The 20000-nt window shown below is 41.5% G+C and overlaps 2 protein-coding genes across 2 annotated transcripts; both read left to right on the top strand.

Annotated features, from left to right (window-relative positions):
* The first annotated feature begins 1142 nt into the window (after positions 1–1142).
* LOC121887211 (microfibril-associated glycoprotein 4-like) lies at positions 1143–2550 on the top strand. Its single transcript, XM_042397854.1, has 4 exons — positions 1143–1193; positions 1327–1423; positions 1525–1692; positions 2191–2550. The coding sequence occupies exons 1-4, from the start codon at positions 1167–1169 to the stop codon at positions 2445–2447; spliced, it is 549 nt and encodes a 182-aa protein (XP_042253788.1). The 5' UTR covers positions 1143–1166; the 3' UTR covers positions 2448–2550.
* A 9809-nt stretch (positions 2551–12359) lies between these two features.
* LOC121887325 (microfibril-associated glycoprotein 4-like) lies at positions 12360–14694 on the top strand (the record flags this gene model as incomplete). Its single annotated transcript, XM_042398057.1, has 5 exons — positions 12360–12575; positions 13356–13394; positions 13533–13629; positions 13730–13897; positions 14396–14694. Coding segments are annotated over 5 exons (777 nt in total), but the record flags the coding sequence as incomplete, so codon positions are not given.
* Between the last annotated feature and the right edge of the window lie 5306 nt (positions 14695–20000).

Below are 20000 nucleotides of genomic sequence, written 5' to 3' on the forward strand. Positions count from 1 at the left end.
GGTTGCTCCGCTTATGGTGGTGACAAGAGTTTCTTACAGTTTACTTTTCTCTATTTTCTCTGTATTTTTGCACTGTTAAAGCTTCACTCTGTGATTCTGTGTAAGAACCCACAAAATGCCAAAATACAGTCAGTTGTTTTAACTAAATTGGAGAGTGAATCTTCCCACTCAGTTTACTTTTAGTTTATTTTGTGTCTGCTGCTGTGTTTCTGTTGCAGCTGGTTTCAGTGGTTCTCCTCCTGCTGGCTCCAGTATTGACCTCCTGCTTACCTCTCGTCCTCCCGCTGGACTGCAGTGACATCTATAACCATGACAACACCCGACCCAGTGGAGTGTACACCATCTATCCCATCGGAGCCACGTCTGCTGTCCAGGTACACTTCATCCTCTCTGGGACTCAGTTAGAAGATGTTGGTTCAAAGATGAGTCACCATGTGAAGACAGTTCAGGTTGATTCTATTAAACCAGCAGATATAACTGGTGGAAGTCATGTTACTGGTTGGATACACAGACTGTATATAAAGATGGATGTAGCGAGGTGTGACATCACCCATTAGTTTGCCTTGAAACCAGTTTGAAGCCCAGAGTTGCAGCTTGTGTACATATGGGCTAACGTTAGCTGCTTTAGCTAAACTGTGCTAAGTGCTAAAGTTTCATAATAAAGTAACAGTATTTGTGGTCAACTGACCCACTCAACCTCTCTTTGACCTTATGAACCAACACATTTTTCATAAGACTTTCTTTTTGCTAATGTGTGTTTATTGGGCAGCATTTTTGATATACACTCCAGATAGTACATATATTTTTCTTCCAAAACTAGGATAAGAAAGATCAGTGCTCCTCACCATGGGTGTCTGGTTATGTTTTAAAATGGAGGAGAAAACTTTGAAGGATACACAATTGAGAGGGGTCCCCCTACCCCTCCCCCCTATAAAGAAAAATTATTTGTAATTTAAAACCACCTAACCTCTTGAATGCATCACGAACAGTATATAATTGAGTGCATCAGGAAAGGAAATGATTGTTGGAATAATGTTTTTATCATTATTTTATCAATTTAAGATACTTCAGCCTCAAGACGTGGCAGCTGCTGATTGATTGAATGTAGTTTTAACTAAAGCATCATATTTACTAATGAGAGTGTTTGTGTGTAGGTGTACTGTGACATGGACTCAGACGAAGGACGTTGGATGGTGAGTGTTTGAACTGAAGTCATCAAGTCACAGCTGAGTGTTTTTCAGTATGAACACTTCCTGTTGGACCTTCACAATAAATCATGAGCTGTCAGAGATCCTGTGTTTATCGAGTTAACCCTCCCTCCCCCAGGTGTTCCAGAGGAGGATGGACGGCTCGGTGAACTTCTACAGGCCCTGGGATCACTACAAGGAGGGCTTTGGTATCGCTGCTGGAGAGTACTGGCTCGGTGAGAAATGAAACCAAACTAACAGTCATGTGACTTCATGAAACTGTTCATAAAAACAAACATCAAACATCTGACGTGACTTCATGTTTGTGTGTTTTCAGGTCTTGAGAGTCTCTTCCATCTGACTCTGAGGAAAAAGTACGAGGTGCTGGTCGACATGGAGGACTTCAGTGGAAACAAAGCGTTTGCTCGTTACTCCTCGTTCTCCATCGATCCAGAGTCCTATGGATACAGACTGCATGTGTCTGGATTCACTGATGGAGGAGCAGGTCAGTTACTGTTAGCAGGTAGTAGTTTTGTTTTTCTGATGTTTAGTTTCCACATGGAGACACTGAAGATTTCTGTCCTTATATTGGATTATTTGTTTGATTCCTTCAGCTAAAGACAGATTCACAAAGATTTTCAAGTCAGTAACAACAAATCTGTGGTCTGCTCATGTTTTATTAATTACATGGAAGCTTTGGTTTTTATAAACACATTTAAAGGTAAACTATGTAAATGAGGCGCAGCAGGTTTCAGGTGTTTATATCCCTTCAACCTTTTGCAGTTCTTGTCTACATGACATACTGTATGTTGTTATGTTACAGTAGCAGTAGCAGATGCAGTACTAGTAGTACTAGAAGTACTTGTACAAGTGGTAGCCATAGCAGTAGTACCGTATTAGTAGTGACATTTGTAGTGTTAATAGTTATATAACATTATATAGTATGGTGTCATTAGCAGTAGTGTTGTGATCAGACACTTGTTGTTTTCTTGTGTTTCTGTAGGAGACGCCCTGAGTGATCACAACGGACAGAAGTTCTCCACCTTCGACAAAGACCAGGACTCCTGGACAGGAGGGAACTGTGCCAGAAAATACCTGGGGGCGTTCTGGTACAACAGCTGTCACTATGCAAACCCCAACGGGGTTTATCGCTGGGGGGCTGATGACACTATCTCTGCTGTAGGAGTGGAGTGGTACCACTGGAAGGGCTGGCACTACTCCCTGAAGACCATCAGCATGAAGATTCGTCCTGTGCAGTAATTCTCCAGAACGAACAAACAGCAGAATATCTGTTGATCTCTTTCTTTCTCTCTGATCTAGTCTGTAATTTCATATATACTTCAAATAAATATTTCCAGCATCAATAAAAGTCAGGTGTAGAGTGTGTTTGTGAGCAGCTGCTGGGTGTAAAGTCTTGTGTCAAACAGCTGTTGGTGTAGAGAAATGATTGGACAGGTGGGGAACTTATTGGAGGATCCAGAGGAACAAATACAGAGCAGCTTCCATCAGAAACATCACATGACATCACTGAAGTGATGAAGAACCAAATGACAGATGGAGTTGACTTGTATTGGAGCTAAAAGCAGCTTGAACTCTGCTGAAATGAACATGTTCCACCACTAGATGTCTCTGTTGTCTGTATTAGTTCCATCTAGTTGTATCCACAGACCGACTGTATATCTGAGCTTTCAGCAGGACACAAACTACACATGAACCCTCACACTGTCACACAGTGATGGAAAGTAACTGACTACATTTACTCAAGTACTGTACTTAAGTATGATTTTGATGTACTTGTACTTTATTAAGTATTTCCATGTGATGCTACTTTATACTTCCACTCCACTACATTTCAGAGGGAAATATTGTACTTTCTACTCCACTACATTTATTTGACAGCTTTAGTTACTTTTCAGATGAAGATTTGACACAATGGATAATATAACAAGCTTTTAAAATACAACACATTGTTAAAGATGAAACCAGTGGTTTCCAACCTTTTTGGCTTTTGACGTCTTACAAAAAGCAGTGTGTAGTCGGGGTCACATTTCACATGTCTATGAGTTGTTAACAGCTCCACCAAATAGTGATTTTTCCCTCTAAACTTCTCACATGCTTTCATTTCAATAAATGTTCAAATTATCCAATATTTCAGCAAAAATCAAAGATTAGAGAAAAAGTCCAAAAAGTGAAAACAACACAACGCAGATTGTAAACAGGCCACACTGTCATTACAGTACACACACACATTAAACAGTCTGTTTCCAGACATCTTAGTGATGATGAGATAAAACACTGAAATCATTAAATTAGGAAATGAGGCAATCAGTAGACTGACAGGTTCTCTTTCAGACTCGTTCGGTTCAATTCCCGGCAGCAGTAACATGTGTTCAGGGTTTGAAGACAGTGAGGGATCACAGCCAGCAGAGGTGAACCTTCCAGATGTTCCTCCTCCAGGTGAAGCTGACAGGCAAAGCCCAAAACAAATCTTCATCTGAAAAGTAACTAAAGCTGTCAAATAAATGTTCACTAACTAAGACCACGCCGTTTGTGTATGGTTTTAAAATGGTTTATTTGGATTGGCAAGAAGATTCAGGAAGAATGGGATGAGGGTCGATAGCGATAGGATGTTAGGATCGTTGTGAAAGGGGGGAGGGGGGGTTGGTGGAAGCCGGATGTTGTTCGATGTTGTGTATAGAAGGATGATAGGGGTTAAGGGGGGGATGAGAGGGTCGGACTGGATGAATGATGACTGGTTGGAGTTGAGTCGAGGCTGGAGCGTCTAGGAACCCGAGGATAGAGACTCAGAGTGGGGGCATGTCTCGATGAGCAAAGCTGCTTCGTTATCCCCCAAAGTAGTTGGGGATATATTTGGATATTGTGGAGGTGGCTATGGATATAACTGTGGTATACTTGAGAGGACCAGCGGCCGAGGATTTTAATTGTATGGTCCGGGATTTCTTGACTGAACGCAGTTGAAGTGGCTCCCACGCGGAAGGAGTGACTGGAGTATAGATCGGGTGAAATACCTGACTTGGAGAGAACTTGACGGAGGTGGTGGTGGAACCAGAAGTGCGTGGCGACTAGACCGGATTCGGTGGATCTTGGGGTGAAGCGTGGTGAGCTAGTCTATGGTTAATGTAAGCTTGGATGGGTTCAAAAGGGCTCAGGTAAGAGTTTAATCGGAAGAGAAAAATGGGATGAGAGAGACCGAACTGGTCGGTTTTGCTTCGTTTGAGGTTGAATCTGAGGATGTTCGATGAGTGGATGGAAATTTCGGAGAAGCTGGCATGCTGTGATGGGTCGTAATTGGACGAGGAAGTGGTGAATTCAGAGCAACGTAGAAAACCAAAAAAAGCAAGGAGGAACATGGCTCCGAGGGTTAAGTCGATGGATGGGGATGAATAACCTGCGCAAAGAGTTTGGATGCATCGGGCGAGGAGGTCTGCAGTCAGGGGCAGATGTTTTGGTGCTAGTGGAGGTTCTGCTTTTCTTAAGCCTTTAATTAACATGTTGACGTGGGTGTGAGAAATGGAAGGGGCTGGAGCTCCAGAAATTAGTTTAATGAAAAAGTTTATACCACTCAGGTACGTTAATGAATGAAGTAATGAAGTAATGAAGCTGGTTACTGTTATGATGTTGATGGATGGAAATGGTAGCCTGTGAGTAGTATGGAAGGTTTTGAAGCAGCTCCATGCTGAGTAGTACAATGAAAGACTGCTGGGGGCTATGCTATTTAGGATTGCTTGTTGTGATGTGGTGACCAGGTAGCGAAGTTGAGGGTTTAGGGGAAGATTGTGGTTGAAAATGGAGGGACCGGTGTTGGATGAGGATCTGAATCTGGTGCCAAGGCTTTGCATTTCTGAAAGGAGAAACGGGAAAGGGAGTCAGCAATGGTGTTTTTGTAGCTGGGAATGTGGGCAGCGCGGATGATAAGAGAGAGATTAGGGTCAGTCTGCGTATGAACTTCATGATATCCAATGATTGGGAGCGGCCTTTATTTATGATGTCGATGGCGGTGTGGTTGTCTGAATGGATGAGGATGACCTTTGTGGACCACTCATGCCCCCAAAGAAGTGCTGCAACTACGATGGGGTACAGCTCGTAGAGGGCTGAAGAGGGAGAGAGTGAGGACATTTCCGGCGGCCAATCAGAGGTGAACCATCTACCGCCGTAGTAACCGCCGAAACCGACGGAGGGGGCAGCATCAGTGTACAGCTGAATGTCTTCGGGCTGGTTCACGTGTTCATCATAGAAAAAGGAGATGCCATTCCATGAAGAAAGGAAGTCCTGCCACATGTGGAGCTCCATTTTGCAAGCGGCATCCAGGGTGATGAAATCATGGAGGGAAGGAATGGCTGCAGGTATGGACAATAAGTGGGAGGGGAAGGAGCGCCCTTGGGGGATGATGGTGAAGTTCAGGTGGCCCAGGAGGGAAAGAAGCTGGCGCTTTGTACAGCGGGGGGCGAGGAGGTAGTTGGAAATGTACAGGGATATACGGTGGAGTTTCTCGGTTGGGAGGGCGGCTTGAAAGGTGAGTAAATCCAGGGTGATACCAAGAAAGTCAAGAGACGTGCCGGGTCCCACTGTCTTATCTGGAGAAAGAGGAACACCGAGCCGAAGGAAGGCAGACTTGAGGGTGGAGAGACTGTGTGATGGGGTTGAGGATGGTGGGGTGACGGTGAGGAAGTCGTCCAGGAGGTGAATGACACATGAGAGTTTGTGATTGTTGAGCAGGATCCAGCAGAGTGCCTCAGAAAGAGAACTGAATATTTTGGGGCTGCTCTTGCACCCAAAAGTGAAGCGTACGGCGAAATAGTAGTGACCCTTCCAGGAAACTCCGATTTCTTTGTTCTCGGGGGACTTCAGGTGTGTCTGCAGCCTGCATCTTCTGAAATAAATGAATTTTGAGGAAATCTAATCCCAAGTTTTTACATGTAAAAATCACACTTCAAGTCTCTGACTTTTTGTGTTCTTTGATCCAATGAATCATGTTTTAACATTTGACTTGAAGACTTTTGACTTCATTTTTATCCAAATGTAACAAATAATAGATTTTACTCAAGTAAAAGTACTATTATTCGTGTAAAAATGTAGTTAGAGTAAATGTTACTACATTAAATTTTTAAAAAAGGAGGGATGGGTAAAGAAAAAATGTGATATGATGATCATAGTGTTGTATGAAATAACTATTATTATTCTTAGATATATTATTATTATATTATATTATTAAATAACACCTTGGCAACAAAACAAAATGCATCAGTATATCAACATATATGGAAAAATATCACAGCATGTATGAACTGCACCACTGAGTCACTACAGTTCACCAGAAAAGAGAAAAACTCAGACAGTTGAGCAGCAGTGACCAACAATAAATAAAAAGGGTCGTGGACACGGCGGTGGAGCAACATGAAGCTACATTAAAGGCAACATATTCTGCTTTTTATGGTTTTGTGTTATTTATATCATTATGATGTTGAGTATGTAGTCGTCTTGGCAGGTCTGGGGCGTCATGTTGGGCCGGCAGTTAGCAGGCAGCCAGGAGTTCACTGTGGGTCTCAGCAGTAACAGAGTACAGATCAGGTTGTGGTTGTGAGCTCGGAGGGTCTTCACTGTCCCTCAGACAGCAGGTAGGTGGATCAGTCCTGGATCAGACTGTCCTGCAATCAGTGACTCCTAAGCGACAGTGAGCAGGGAGTAAAGGGGTACAGGGCCGGCCCTGAATATGTTGTTGCCCTAGGCGAGATTTTAGACTGACGCCCCAAAAGATTTAGATCAGAGCCCCCAAAAAGACGCAACCTCCAGTCCAAGACCTTCAGATATGAATTCACACTAAAATCAACCACAATGGTCCCTCCAGCACAGACCAAGTCCTTCCAGTCTGGGCCAGCCATTAGGAATTATGGACTGGGCGACAAAGTTTTCCAAATCGGGCCCCTCATCCACACCCAGTCCAGCACCACCACCCACCCCCCTTAGCTTCAATACCAACAAGGACAAATGGCTATTAGCCTTATAGTGACACAGATGGAGTCTCTAACAAACATTTCCCAATCCAGTGTTAAAGACCTAATCCAGGTCATCCCCTGTTTTGCAAACATATACTCAATATGATTATAAAGAACAAAAGGTCAAGTCAGTTATTTCAAAACACAGAGAACATTTTCTTTCAAATTAGAATGTGACAAAAAGGCAAGTGGGGGTAAAAGTGCCACTCAGTGAGGGTTTGGTGGCTGTCGTGCAAAAACTGACTGAACAGTAAAGCTTTGGAAATCAAACCAGATGAAAACCCATAGAAGTTAATGGGGAAAAAGACAGGAAAACCATTAAGAAGGGAGAACATGTATGTATTTCCAAAAGCTGTATAAAAGCACACCTGTTGGTAAGAAAAAAACACAAGAAAAACCCATTTCCCACTCATTTAGTGCCCTAGACAACCACCTATGTGGCCTATACCACAGGCCGAGCTCAAGGGGTAGTTTCTTACTCATGAGGAGGAGGCCAGCTCAGGGAGGTGATGCCTCTCATCATAAGAACCAGTTCTGAGGGAGAAAAATTTAGTTAAAAAGTATTGCAGTAAAAGTAGTGGTTTGGTCCCTCTGACTGATATATTATTATATATGACATCATTAGATTATTAATAGTGAAGCATCAGTGTTAGAGCAGCATGTTACTGTTGTAGCTGCTGGAGGTGGAGCTAGTTTACACTACTTTATATACAGTTAGAGCATAAATCATCATAACAGCTGGCAGCAGGTGTTCTGACTCCTTGCAGGAAACAAGAAGGTTGTTTTCTTTTTCCACTGCAGCAGCTAAACTGTTTCAGTAATATTTTTGGCCAATGAGCTGTAGTTGGATGTTTACATTTTTCAAAATGAAAGAACAAAACGTTAATTTTGTTAAATTTCTACCTTTCTTTTTTTTATGCTGTACTGAAATCATACCGAACTGTGAACCTGGTGGACTGTTACATCCCTACTGATGAATATTCCATTTCTTTGTTCTCGGGGGACTTCAGGTGTGTCTGCAGCCTGCATCTTCTGAAATAAATGAATTTTGGGGAAATCTAATCCCGAGTTTTTACATGTAAAAATCACACTTCAAGTCACTATGGCCTAGTATTTCACATTAAAGATGCAAACATTCTTTTCAAAACAATCAAGTATTTCATGATATTTCTGATTAATAACAGTCCTGCTGTAATATAGTGAATAAAAGAGTTGAAGCAGCAATTCTGTGAGATTAAACACGACATTCAGAAACACATATAAATTCAACAGTTATGTCTGTAACTTCAAGCATTCAAGGTGACTTTCTATCTAATGTGTTTATCTATATATGATTAATTAGTCTTTCTCTGGCCTTTAGTTCAGGCCATAATTTTTGGATGTTTGATCAGAAATGTTCTCTTAAAAGGTCTTTTTGAGTTGAGTATCACTGATCAACCCCATTTAGAGGGTTACAAAGGTCAGTCCTGCAGGCTGGGGGTCTGTTCTCACCACCTTTGGAACAGCAGAACAATAAAAACTATATAGAGATAATTACAGAATGTAAATACATTGAATGACTGTTAGTGAAAAACTGCCGAGCATGAACAGAACCAAACACAGCTTCTGATTTATAATCAGAATTATAACATTAAATGTAGACTGAGCATAAATATGCCTTCTGAGCTAGTTTGTCTTTAATCTTTCAGTTATATCGAGGAACATTACAGAAAAAAGAAGTGTGAGTGATTCTGTTTAAGACCTGAATAAATTGACCTTTTTTTAAGGATAACTGACTTTAATGGGAACCTTCCAGCTGTGAAAACAAACAGCCTAAAACTGTTAACAGGACAACCTGAAGTGACCCGTGTCACTGCTGTAGCCGTGGAAACGCTGACATCACTGATAAAACATCCCATAAACATTAAAAACTTTAAAAAAAAAAAACTGTTCTCAGATTATCAAAGTATATGATTCAACAAAAAAAGACAGAAGCATGTTAAATTAAGAGAAACTTAATAACTGAAGAAAGCTGAAATAAAACACTTTGATCCTGCAGAGTGTCAATACACACACACACACACACACACACACACACACACACACACACACTCACACACACACACACACACACACACACACACACACACTCACACACAGACACACACACACAGACACAGACACACACACACACACACACACACACACACTCACACACAGACACACACACACAGACACACACACACTCACACTCACACACACACACACACACTCACACACACACACACACATACACACACACACACACACACACACACTCACACACACACACACACACACACACACATTGTGTCCAGTGTGTTACAGTGATAGTCATCATGTGTCATGATGTGAATTCCTGGATATTAAATGTTCATCTGTTATTTTCTGTAGTGGTCCCAGTAATATTTGTTGTTAAAGTGAACTGAAGTAGCATCACATGACATGATTAAGCTACGTTTGAGTTAAAAACAAAAGGTTATAAATGCAGCTGCAAGAACAATACTTTCCACTCATATCTGATATCTCAAGATGTTTGATTTGAAGGAGAATTTAATTTTCATTATATATATTGTTTTACAATAAGAACATGCAGCACAATTTCAGCAAGAGAGGAAACCTGTGGCATCGTCCAGACGTCCCTGGTGGATGGAGGTTTTTTGTGTGTCTGTGTGTACCAGAGTGTCCCGAACATCCTTTGCTCCTGAAAAAGAGAAAAGAGGAAGAGAGTTAAAGATCTCTTTGTCAATGTCATCAACAGATAAAATGTTCCAGTGTTTTTTCACAACATTACATATCTCACACCCAAGTGGTGAACAGGTAGTATTAAACACACAAGCAAGTTTTTTTTTGCTTTGGTTTACATTTGGTGATTAATTCATTTCTGTTTTTTTCATGAACCTTTGCAAATGCCTGATCCAAGACATGTCGTGGATACCCTCTCATCAGAAACTGATCAAACAGTTTGTGAGCTCCTATTTGAAAATGATCATCTCTTGTACAGATGCGTCTATCCATAAGAAACTGACTATAAGGCAGATCTTTTTTGAGGGGATGTTGGAAAAACAAGGAGACAATTTAAATTTAGGATCAATGAAAATAACATGAAAACAGAGACACAGACACTCAAGGACATTATGTTTCCACTTGTTCAGTAAATAGTTTTATCAGTGTGAAGCAGCAGCTGTTCAGTTATTTATTCATCTTTGGGGTATAAATACAGCTCAGACACATCAGAGCGTCCAGACTGACTGACATCAAGATTTTCATCATATCTCATCTATCTATCATACCTCAGCAGAACTCTGATGATGAAGGTGAGTTTGTGTCTTTATACACCTGACTGAATTAATATTGATCAGTAGTTTCTGTCAGATTCTCTGAAATAGTCTGTGGTGACCAGGGGCAGAGCTAGACTCTCAGCACAGAGGGGGCAGAGCATTTTGGAGGGGCCCTTCTGATAAATTCATTTTAACATTCACAACTGTAAAATAGCTGATATATCCTGTCCATAAACACAAATTATAACTTATTGAGCCAAGCGAGCCTGAGTCTAAGAAAACATACAGTGAAGCCACTTTGTCAGACAAGCTTGTTCTGAAGAACAAAAAAGATTGTTGGTCACGTTCAAATGTTTCAGCATTGAGGACAGAACGTGGCGCTCTACGTGCGTTGATTGACGGTTCAACACCACCGCTGAAAGACAGCAACAGGCCAGGTGTTCTGTCTCAGTAACATGTCTTTCTTACACAGAAATAACATAGACATAAAACAGACACAGCAGTCTACAACACCACAGGCAGTGACACAGACAGGTGCTGAGATGCGGTAAACATGGAGTTAAACAACAAATTGACATTATGACTGATTTCTTCATAACCAAAATTTAAGTAATAAAGACTAATTATGGATGTTTGTATCTTTGTTGAGCCCTGAAAAGGTCAGAATGTCCAGAATTTCCCAAGAAAAGAGCAGTGCAATCAGAGAAAAATCTAAAAACAAATGAACAGAAATTGGTCTTTTTTTCTATTTTATACTTTTTATCATCTTGTGACCCTACACATTTATCAAGATTAGCTAAATTAAGTCTGACACTAAGCACTTATAATAGCAGTGTGGTCAGACAGGTCATTATAAAGAAATAAAGTTACACCACATTACATTCAATTAGAAAAACTCTAGAATGACAGCGTATTTATGGTCTCATCAAAAAGAAACAATGCACATATACTGTAGATACGTAACTCATATGAATTTCTTTATTCTTTAAGAGTTTTTGTTCATGTCAAAAAGAATCACTGCATGTATCAAAGACTCAGCTTACTCTTGTTTTCTATATCCATGAATGAATTCTCAGACAAGCAGACAGAGCTTCTACACAGGCTCATTCTCAAATCACACACAGTCAGCAGGTGACTGAACCACTTATAAATGCAAAACTGGGAAAAATGACTTGTTAGTCCCAGTACAAGATCCAGTACATAACATAATTTCCATAAGTGATGGAAATTACATGTTTCACTCACCAATTGTTGTCCCTGCTAAGCCTGTAGTTTAGTTTGGTCCATTACAGTGAGGTTGGATAGTCTGGCCTCATCCATGCAGGAACACAAATAGCTCATAATGAGCTTCAGACGGCTGAAACTTCGTCTTGCAAGTTTCATTCACCTCACACATAAAAAGACATGAAAAGCTCATATTTTGGTTAAAGTTTTCAGCGAAGTTAGTCATAAACTTTGAATGAATGCTTCTGCAGTCTTCATTTCCCGCGGAGGCAGGGAGCAGAAATACAGACAGCGCTACTCCACATTGTGGTTGGAGGGGGGATTAAACCCATAGTGATAAGAACTGAAGAACTGAAAAAGTAAAGAGAGTTAAACTCTACTATTCCTGCTGCGCTTGTGAATTGGGTCACACTCTACGTCCCCAGCGGGCCCCTACTGAGCGTGGGCCCTGGAGCGGCCGCCCCCTCTGCCCCAGCGGTTGCTCCGCTTATGGTGGTGACACAAGAGTTTCTTACAGTTTACTTTTCTCTATTTTCTCTGTATTTTGCACTTTTAAAGCTTCACTCTGTGATTCTGTGTAAGAACCCACAAAATGCCAAAATACAGTCAGTTGTTTTAACTAAATTGGAGAGTGAATCTTCCCACTGAGTTTAGTTTTAGTTCATTTTGTGTCTGCTGCTGTGTTTCTGTTGCAGCTGGTTTCAGTGGTTCTCCTCCTGCTGGCTCCAGTATTGACCTCCTGCTTACCTCTCGTCCTCCCGCTGGACTGCAGTGACATCTATAACCATGACAACACCCGACCCAGTGGAGTGTACACCATCTATCCCATCGGAGCCACGTCTGCTGTCCAGGTACACTTCATCCTCTCTGGGACTCAGTTAGAAGATGTTGGTTCAAAGATGAGTCACCATGTGAAGACAGTTCAGGTTGATTCTACTAAACCAGCAGATATAAGTGGAGGTTGTCGTGTTACTGGTTGGATACACAGACTGTATATAAAGATGGATGTAGCGAGGTGTGACGTCACCCATTAGTTTGCCTTGAAACCAGTTTGAAGCCCAGAGTTGCAGCTTGTGTACATATGGGCTAACGTTAGCTACTTTAGCTAAACTGTGCTAAGTGCTAAAGTTTCATAATAAAGTAACAGTATTTGTGGTCAACTGACCCACTCAACCTCTCTTTGACCTTATGAACCAACACATTTTTCATAAGACTTTCTTTTTGCTAATGTGTGTTTATTGGGCAGCATTTTTGATATACACTCCAGATAGTACATATATTTTTCTTCCAAAACTAGGATAAGAAAGATCAGTGCTCCTCACCATGGGTGTCTGGTTATGTTTTAAAATGGAGGAGAAAACTTTGAAGGATACACAATTGAGAGGGGTCCCCCTACCCCTCCCCCCTATAAAGAAAAATTATTTGTAATTTAAAACCACCTAACCTCTTGAATGCATCACGAACAGTATATAATTGAGTGCATCAGGAAAGGAAATGATTGTTGGAATAATGTTTTTATCATTATTTTATCAATTTAAGATACTTCAGCCTCAAGACGTGGCAGCTGCTGATTGATTGAATGTAGTTTTAACTAAAGCATCATATTTACTAATGAGAGTGTTTGTGTGTAGGTGTACTGTGACATGGACTCAGACGAAGGACGTTGGATGGTGAGTTTTTGAACTGAAGTCATCAAGTCACAGCTGAGTGTTTTTCAGTATGAACACTTCCTGTTGGACCTTCACAATAAATCATGAGCTGTCAGAGATCCTGTGTTTATCGAGTTAACCCCCCCCCCCCCTCCCCAGGTGTTCCAGAGGAGGATGGATGGCTCGGTGAACTTCTACAGGCCCTGGGATCAGTACAAGAAGGGCTTTGGTAGCGCTGCTGGAGAGTACTGGCTCGGTGAGAAATGAAACCAAACTAACAGTCATGTGACTTCATGAAACTGTTCATAAATACAAACATTAAACTCTGACGTGACTTCATGTTTGTGTGTTTTCAGGTCTTGAGAGTCTCTTCCATCTGACTCTGAGGAAAAAGTACGAGCTGCTGGTCGACATGGAGGACTTCAGTGGAAACAAAGCGTTTGCTCGTTACTCCTCGTTCTCCATCGATCCAGAGTCCTATGGATACAGACTGCATGTGTCTGGATTCACTGATGGAGGAGCAGGTCAGTTACTGTTAGCAGGTAGTAGTTTTGTTTTTCTGATGTTTAGTTTCCACATGGAGACACTGAAGATTTCTGTCCTTATATTGGATTATTTGTTTGATTCCTTCAGCTAAAGACAGATTCACAAAGATTTTCAAGTCAGTAACAACAAATCTGTGGTCTGTTCATGTTTTATTAATTACATGGAAGCTTTGGTTTTTATAAACACATTTAAAGGGAAACAATGTAAATAAGGCCCAGCAGGTTTCAGGTGTTTATATCCCTTCAACCTTTTGCAGTTCTTGTCTACATGACATACTGTATGTTGTTATGTTACAGTAGCAGTAGCAGATGCAGTACTAGTAGTACTAGAAGTACTTGTACAAGTGGTAGCCATAGCAGTAGTACCGTATTAGTAGTGACATTTGTAGTGTTAATAGTTATATAACATTATATAATATGGTGTCATTAGCAGTAGTGTTGTGATCAGACACTTGTTGTTTTCTTGTGTTTCTGTAGGAGACGCCCTGAGTGATCACAACGGACAGAAGTTCTCCACCTTCGACAAAGACCAGGACTCCTGGACAGGAGGGAACTGTGCCAGAAAATACCTGGGGGCGTTCTGGTACAACAGCTGTCACTATGCAAACCCCAACGGGGTTTATCGCTGGGGGGCTGATGACACTATCTCTGCTGTAGGAGTGGAGTGGTACCACTGGAAGGGCTGGCACTACTCCCTGAAGACCATCAGCATGAAGATTCGTCCTGTGCAGTAATTCTCCAGAACGAACAAACAGCAGAATATCTGTTGATCTCTTTCTTTCTCTCTGATCTAGTCTGTAATTTCATATATACTTCAAATAAATATTTCCAGCATCAATAAAAGTCAGATGTAGAGTGTGTTTGTGAGCAGCTGCTGGGTGTAAAGTCTTGTGTCAAACAGCTGTTGGTGTAGAGAAATGATTGGACAGGTGGGGAACTTATTGGAGGATCCAGAGGAACAAATACAGAGCAGCTTCCATCAGAAACATCACATGACATCACTGAAGTGATGAAGAACCAAATGACAGATGGAGTTGACTTGTATTGGAGCTAAAAGCAGCTTGAACTCTGCTGAAATGAACACGTTCCACCACTAGATGTCTCTGTTGTCTGTATTAGTTCCATCTAGTTGTATCCACAGACCGACTGTATATCTGAGCTTCCAGCAGGACACAAACTACAAATGAAGCCTCACACTGTCACACAGTGATGGAAAGTAACTGACTACATTTACTCAAGTACTGTACTTAAGTATGATTTTGATGTACTTGTACTTTATTAAGTATTTCCATGTGATGCTACTTTATACTTCCACTCCACTACATTTCAGAGGGAAATATTGTACTTTCTACTCCACTACATTTATTTGACAGCTTTAGTTACTTTTCAGATGAAGATTTGACACAATGGATAATATAACAAGCTTTTAAAATACAACACATTGTTAAAGATGAAACCAGTGGTTTCCAACCTTTTTGGCTTTTGACGTCTTACAAAAAGCAGTGTGTAGTCGGGGTCACATTTCACATGTCTATGAGTTGTTAACAGCTCCACCAAATAGTGATTTTTCCCTCTAAACTTCTCACATGCTTTCATTTCAATAAATGTTCAAATTATCCAATATTTCAGCAAAAATCAAAGATTAGAGAAAAAGTCCAAAAAGTGAAAACAACACAACGCAGATTGTAAACAGGCCACACTGTCATTACAGTACACACACACATTAAACAGTCTGTTTCCAGACATCTTAGTGATGATGAGATAAAACACTGAAATCATTAAATTAGGAAATGAGGCAATCAGTAGACTGACAGGTTCTCTTTCAGACTCGTTCGGTTCAATTCCCGGCAGCAGTAACATGTGTTCAGGGTTTGAAGACAGTGAGGGATCACAGCCAGCAGAGGTGAACCTTCCAGATGTTCCTCCTCCAGGTGAAGCTGACAGGCAAAGCCCAAAACAAATCTTCATCTGAAAAGTAACTAAAGCTGTCAAATAAATGTTCACTAACTAAGACCACGCCGTTTGTGTATGGTTTTAAAATGGTTTATTTGGATTGGCAAGAAGATTCAGGAAGAATGGGATGAGGGTCGATAGTGATAGGATGTTAGGATCGTTGTGAAAGGGGGGAGGGGGGGTTGGTGGAAGCCGGATGTTGTTCGATGTTGTGTATAGAAGGATGATAGGGGTTAAGGGGGGGATGAGAGGGTCGGACTGGATGAATGATGACTGGTTGGAGTTGAGTCGAAGCTGGAGCGTCTAGGAACCCGAGGATAGAGACTCAGAGTGGGGGCATGTCTCGATGAGCAAAGCTGCTTCGTTATCCCCCAAAGTACTTGGGGATATATTTGGATATTGTGGAGGTGGCTATGGATATAACTGTGGTATACTTGAGAGGACCAGCGGCCGAGGATTTTAATTGTATGGTCCGGGATTTCTTGACTGAACGCAGTTGAAGTGGCTCCCACGCGGAAGGAGTGACTGGAGTATAGATCGGGTGAAATACCTGACTTGGAGAGAACTTGACGGAGGTGGTGGTGGAACCAGAAGTGCGTGGCGACTAGACCGGATTCGGTGGATCTTGGGGTGAAGCGTGGTGAGCTAGTCTATGGTTAATGTAAGCTTGGATGGGTTCAAAAGGGCTCAGGTAAGAGTTTAATCGGAAGAGAAAAATGGGATGAGAGAGACCGAACTGGTCGGTTTTGCTTCGTTTGAGGTTGAATCTGAGGATGTTCGATGAGTGGATGGAAATTTCGGAGAAGCTGGCATGCTGTGATGGGTCGTAATTGGACGAGGAAGTGGTGAATTCAGAGCAACGTAGAAAACCAAAAAAAGCAAGGAGGAACATGGCTCCGAGGGTTAAGTCGATGGATGGGGATGAATAACCTGCGCAAAGAGTTTGGATGCATCGGGCGAGGAGGTCTGCAGTCAGGGGCAGATGTTTTGGTGCTAGTGGAGGTTCTGCTTTTCTTAAGCCTTTAATTAACATGTTGACGTGGGTGTGAGAAATGGAAGGGGCTGGAGCTCCAGAAATTAGTTTAATGAAAAAGTTTATACCACTCAGGTACGTTAATGAATGAAGTAATGAAGTAATGAAGCTGGTTACTGTTATGATGTTGATGGATGGAAATGGTAGCCTGTGAGTAGTATGGAAGGTTTTGAAGCAGCTCCATGCTGAGTAGTACAATGAAAGACTGCTGGGGGCTATGCTATTTAGGATTGCTTGTTGTGATGTGGTGACCAGGTAGCGAAGTTGAGGGTTTAGGGGAAGATTGTGGTTGAAAATGGAGGGACCGGTGTTGGATGAGGATCTGAATCTGGTGCCAAGGCTTTGCATTTCTGAAAGGAGAACCAGGAAAGGGAGTCAGCAATGGTGTTTTTGTAGCTGGGAATGTGGGCAGCGCGGATGATAAGAGAGAGATTAGGGTCAGTCTGCGTATGAACTTCATGATATCCAATGATTGGGAGCGGCCTTTATTTATGATGTCGATGGCGGTGTGGTTGTCTGAATGGATGAGGATGACCTTTGTGGACCACTCATGCCCCCAAAGAAGTGCTGCAACTACGATGGGGTACAGCTCGTAGAGGGCTGAAGAGGGAGAGAGTGAGGACATTTCCGGCGGCCAATCAGAGGTGAACCATCTACCGCCGTAGTAACCGCCGAAACCGACGGAGGGGGCAGCATCAGTGTACAGCTGAATGTCTTCGGGCTGGTTCACGTGTTCATCATAGAAAAAGGAGATGCCATTCCATGAAGAAAGGAAGTCCTGCCACATGTGGAGCTCCATTTTGCAAGCGGCATCCAGGGTGATGAAATCATGGAGGGAAGGAATGGCTGCAGGTATGGACAATAAGTGGGAGGGGAAGGAGCGCCCTTGGGGGATGATGGTGAAGTTCAGGTGGCCCAGGAGGGAAAGAAGCTGGCGCTTTGTACAGCGGGGGGCGAGGAGGTAGTTGGAAATGTACAGGGATATACGGTGGAGTTTCTCGGTTGGGAGGGCGGCTTGAAAGGTGAGTAAATCCAGGGTGATACCAAGAAAGTCAAGAGACGTGCCGGGTCCCACTGTCTTATCTGGAGAAAGAGGAACACCGAGCCGAAGGAAGGCAGACTTGAGGGTGGAGAGACTGTGCGATGGGGTTGAGGATGGTGGGGTGACGGTGAGGAAGTCGTCCAGGAGGTGAATGACACATGAGAGTTTGTGATTGTTGAGCAGGATCCAGCAGAGTGCCTCAGAAAGAGAACTGAATATTTTGGGGCTACTCTTGCACCCAAAAGTGAAGCGTACGGCGAAATAGTAGTGACCCTTCCAGGAAACTCCGAAGAACATTCAATTTCTTTGTTCTCGGGGGACTTCAGGTGTGTCTGCAGCCTGCATCTTCTGAAATAAATGAATTTTGAGGAAATCTAATCCCAAGTTTTTACATGTAAAAATCACACTTCAAGTCACTATGGCCTAGTATTTCACATTAAAGATGCAAACATTCTTTTGAAAACAATCAAGTATTTCATGATATTTCTGATTAATAACAGTCCTGCTGTAATATAGTGAATAAAAGAGTTAAAGCAGCAATTTTGTGAGGTTAAACACAACATTCAGAAACACATATAAATTCAACAGTTATGTCTGTAACTTCAAGCATTCAAGGTGACTTTCTATCTAATGTGTTTATCTATATATGATTAATTAGTCTTTCTCTGGCCTTTAGTTCAGGCCATAATTTTTGGATGTTTGATCAGAAATGTTCTCTTAAAAGGTCTTTTTGAGTTGAGTATCACTGATCAACCCCATTTAGAGGGTTACAAAGGTCAGTCCTGCAGGCTGGGGGTCTGCTCTCACCACCTTTGGAACAGCAGAACAATAAAAACTATATAGAGATAATTACAGAATGTAAATACATTGAATGACTGTTAATGAAAAACTGCCGAGCATGAACAGAACCAAACACAGCTTCTGATTTATAATCAGAATTATAACATTAAATGTAGACTGAGCATAAATATGCCTTCTGAGCTAGTTTGTCTTTAATCTTTCAGTTATATCGAGGAACATTACAGAAAAAAGAAGTGTGAGTGATTCTGTTTAAGACCTGAATAAATTGACCTTTTTTTTAAGGATAACTGACTTTAATGGGAACCTTCCAGCTGTGAAAACAAACAGCCTAAAACTGTTAACAGGACAACCTGAAGTGACCCATGTCACTGCTGTAGCCGTGGAAACGCTGACATCACTGATAAAACATCCCATAAACATTAAAAACTTTAAAAACTGTTCTCTGATTATCAAAGTATATGATTCAACAAAAGAAGACAGAAGCATGTTAAATTAAGAGAAACTTAATAACTGAAGAAAGCTGAAATAAAACACTTTGATCCTGCAGAGTGTCAATACACACACACACACACACACACACACACACACACACACACACACACACACACACACACAGACACAGATATTTATACATCTAGAACTGGTCTTATTGGTGTGAAGCAGCAGCTGCAGCTCTGACATTTTGTGTTCTTTGATCCAATGAATCATGTTTTAACATTTGACTTTTGACTTTTGACTTCATTTTTATCCAAATGTAACAAATAATAGATTTTACTCAAGTAAAAGTACTATTACTCGTGTAAAAATGTAGTTAGAGTAAATGTTACTACATTACATTTTTAAAAAAGGAGGGATGGGTAAAGAAAATATGTGATATGATGATCATAGTGTTGTATGAAATAACTATTATTATTCTTAGATATATTATTATTATATTATATTATTAAATAACACCTTGGCAACAAAACAAAATGCATCAGTATATCAACATATATGGAAAAATATCACAGCATGTATGAACTGCACCACTGAGTCACTACAGTTCACCAGAAAAGAGAAAAACTCAGACAGTTGAGCAGCAGTGACCAACAATAAATAAAAAGGGTCGTGGACACGGCGGTGGAGCAACATGAAGCTACATTAAAGGCAACATATTCTGCTTTTTATGGTTTTGTGTTATTTATATCATTATGATGTTGAGTATGTAGTCGTCTTGGCAGGTCTGGGGCGTCATGTTGGGCCGGCAGTTGGCT

The sequence above is a fragment of the Thunnus maccoyii genome, chromosome 20 (genome assembly GCF_910596095.1).
Source record: "Thunnus maccoyii chromosome 20, fThuMac1.1, whole genome shotgun sequence".
In the NCBI taxonomy this organism is placed as follows: Eukaryota; Metazoa; Chordata; class Actinopteri; order Scombriformes; family Scombridae; genus Thunnus; species Thunnus maccoyii.

Coding starts and splice junctions, on each gene's coding strand:
- LOC121887211 (XM_042397854.1), top strand. CDS start 1,167: ATGGACTCAGACGAAGGACGTTGGATG. Junction 1,424..1,524: donor TGCTGGAGAGTACTGGCTCG/GTGAGAAATGAA, acceptor GTGTGTTTTCAG/GTCTTGAGAGTCTCTTCCAT. Junction 1,693..2,190: donor ATTCACTGATGGAGGAGCAG/GTCAGTTACTGT, acceptor GTGTTTCTGTAG/GAGACGCCCTGAGTGATCAC.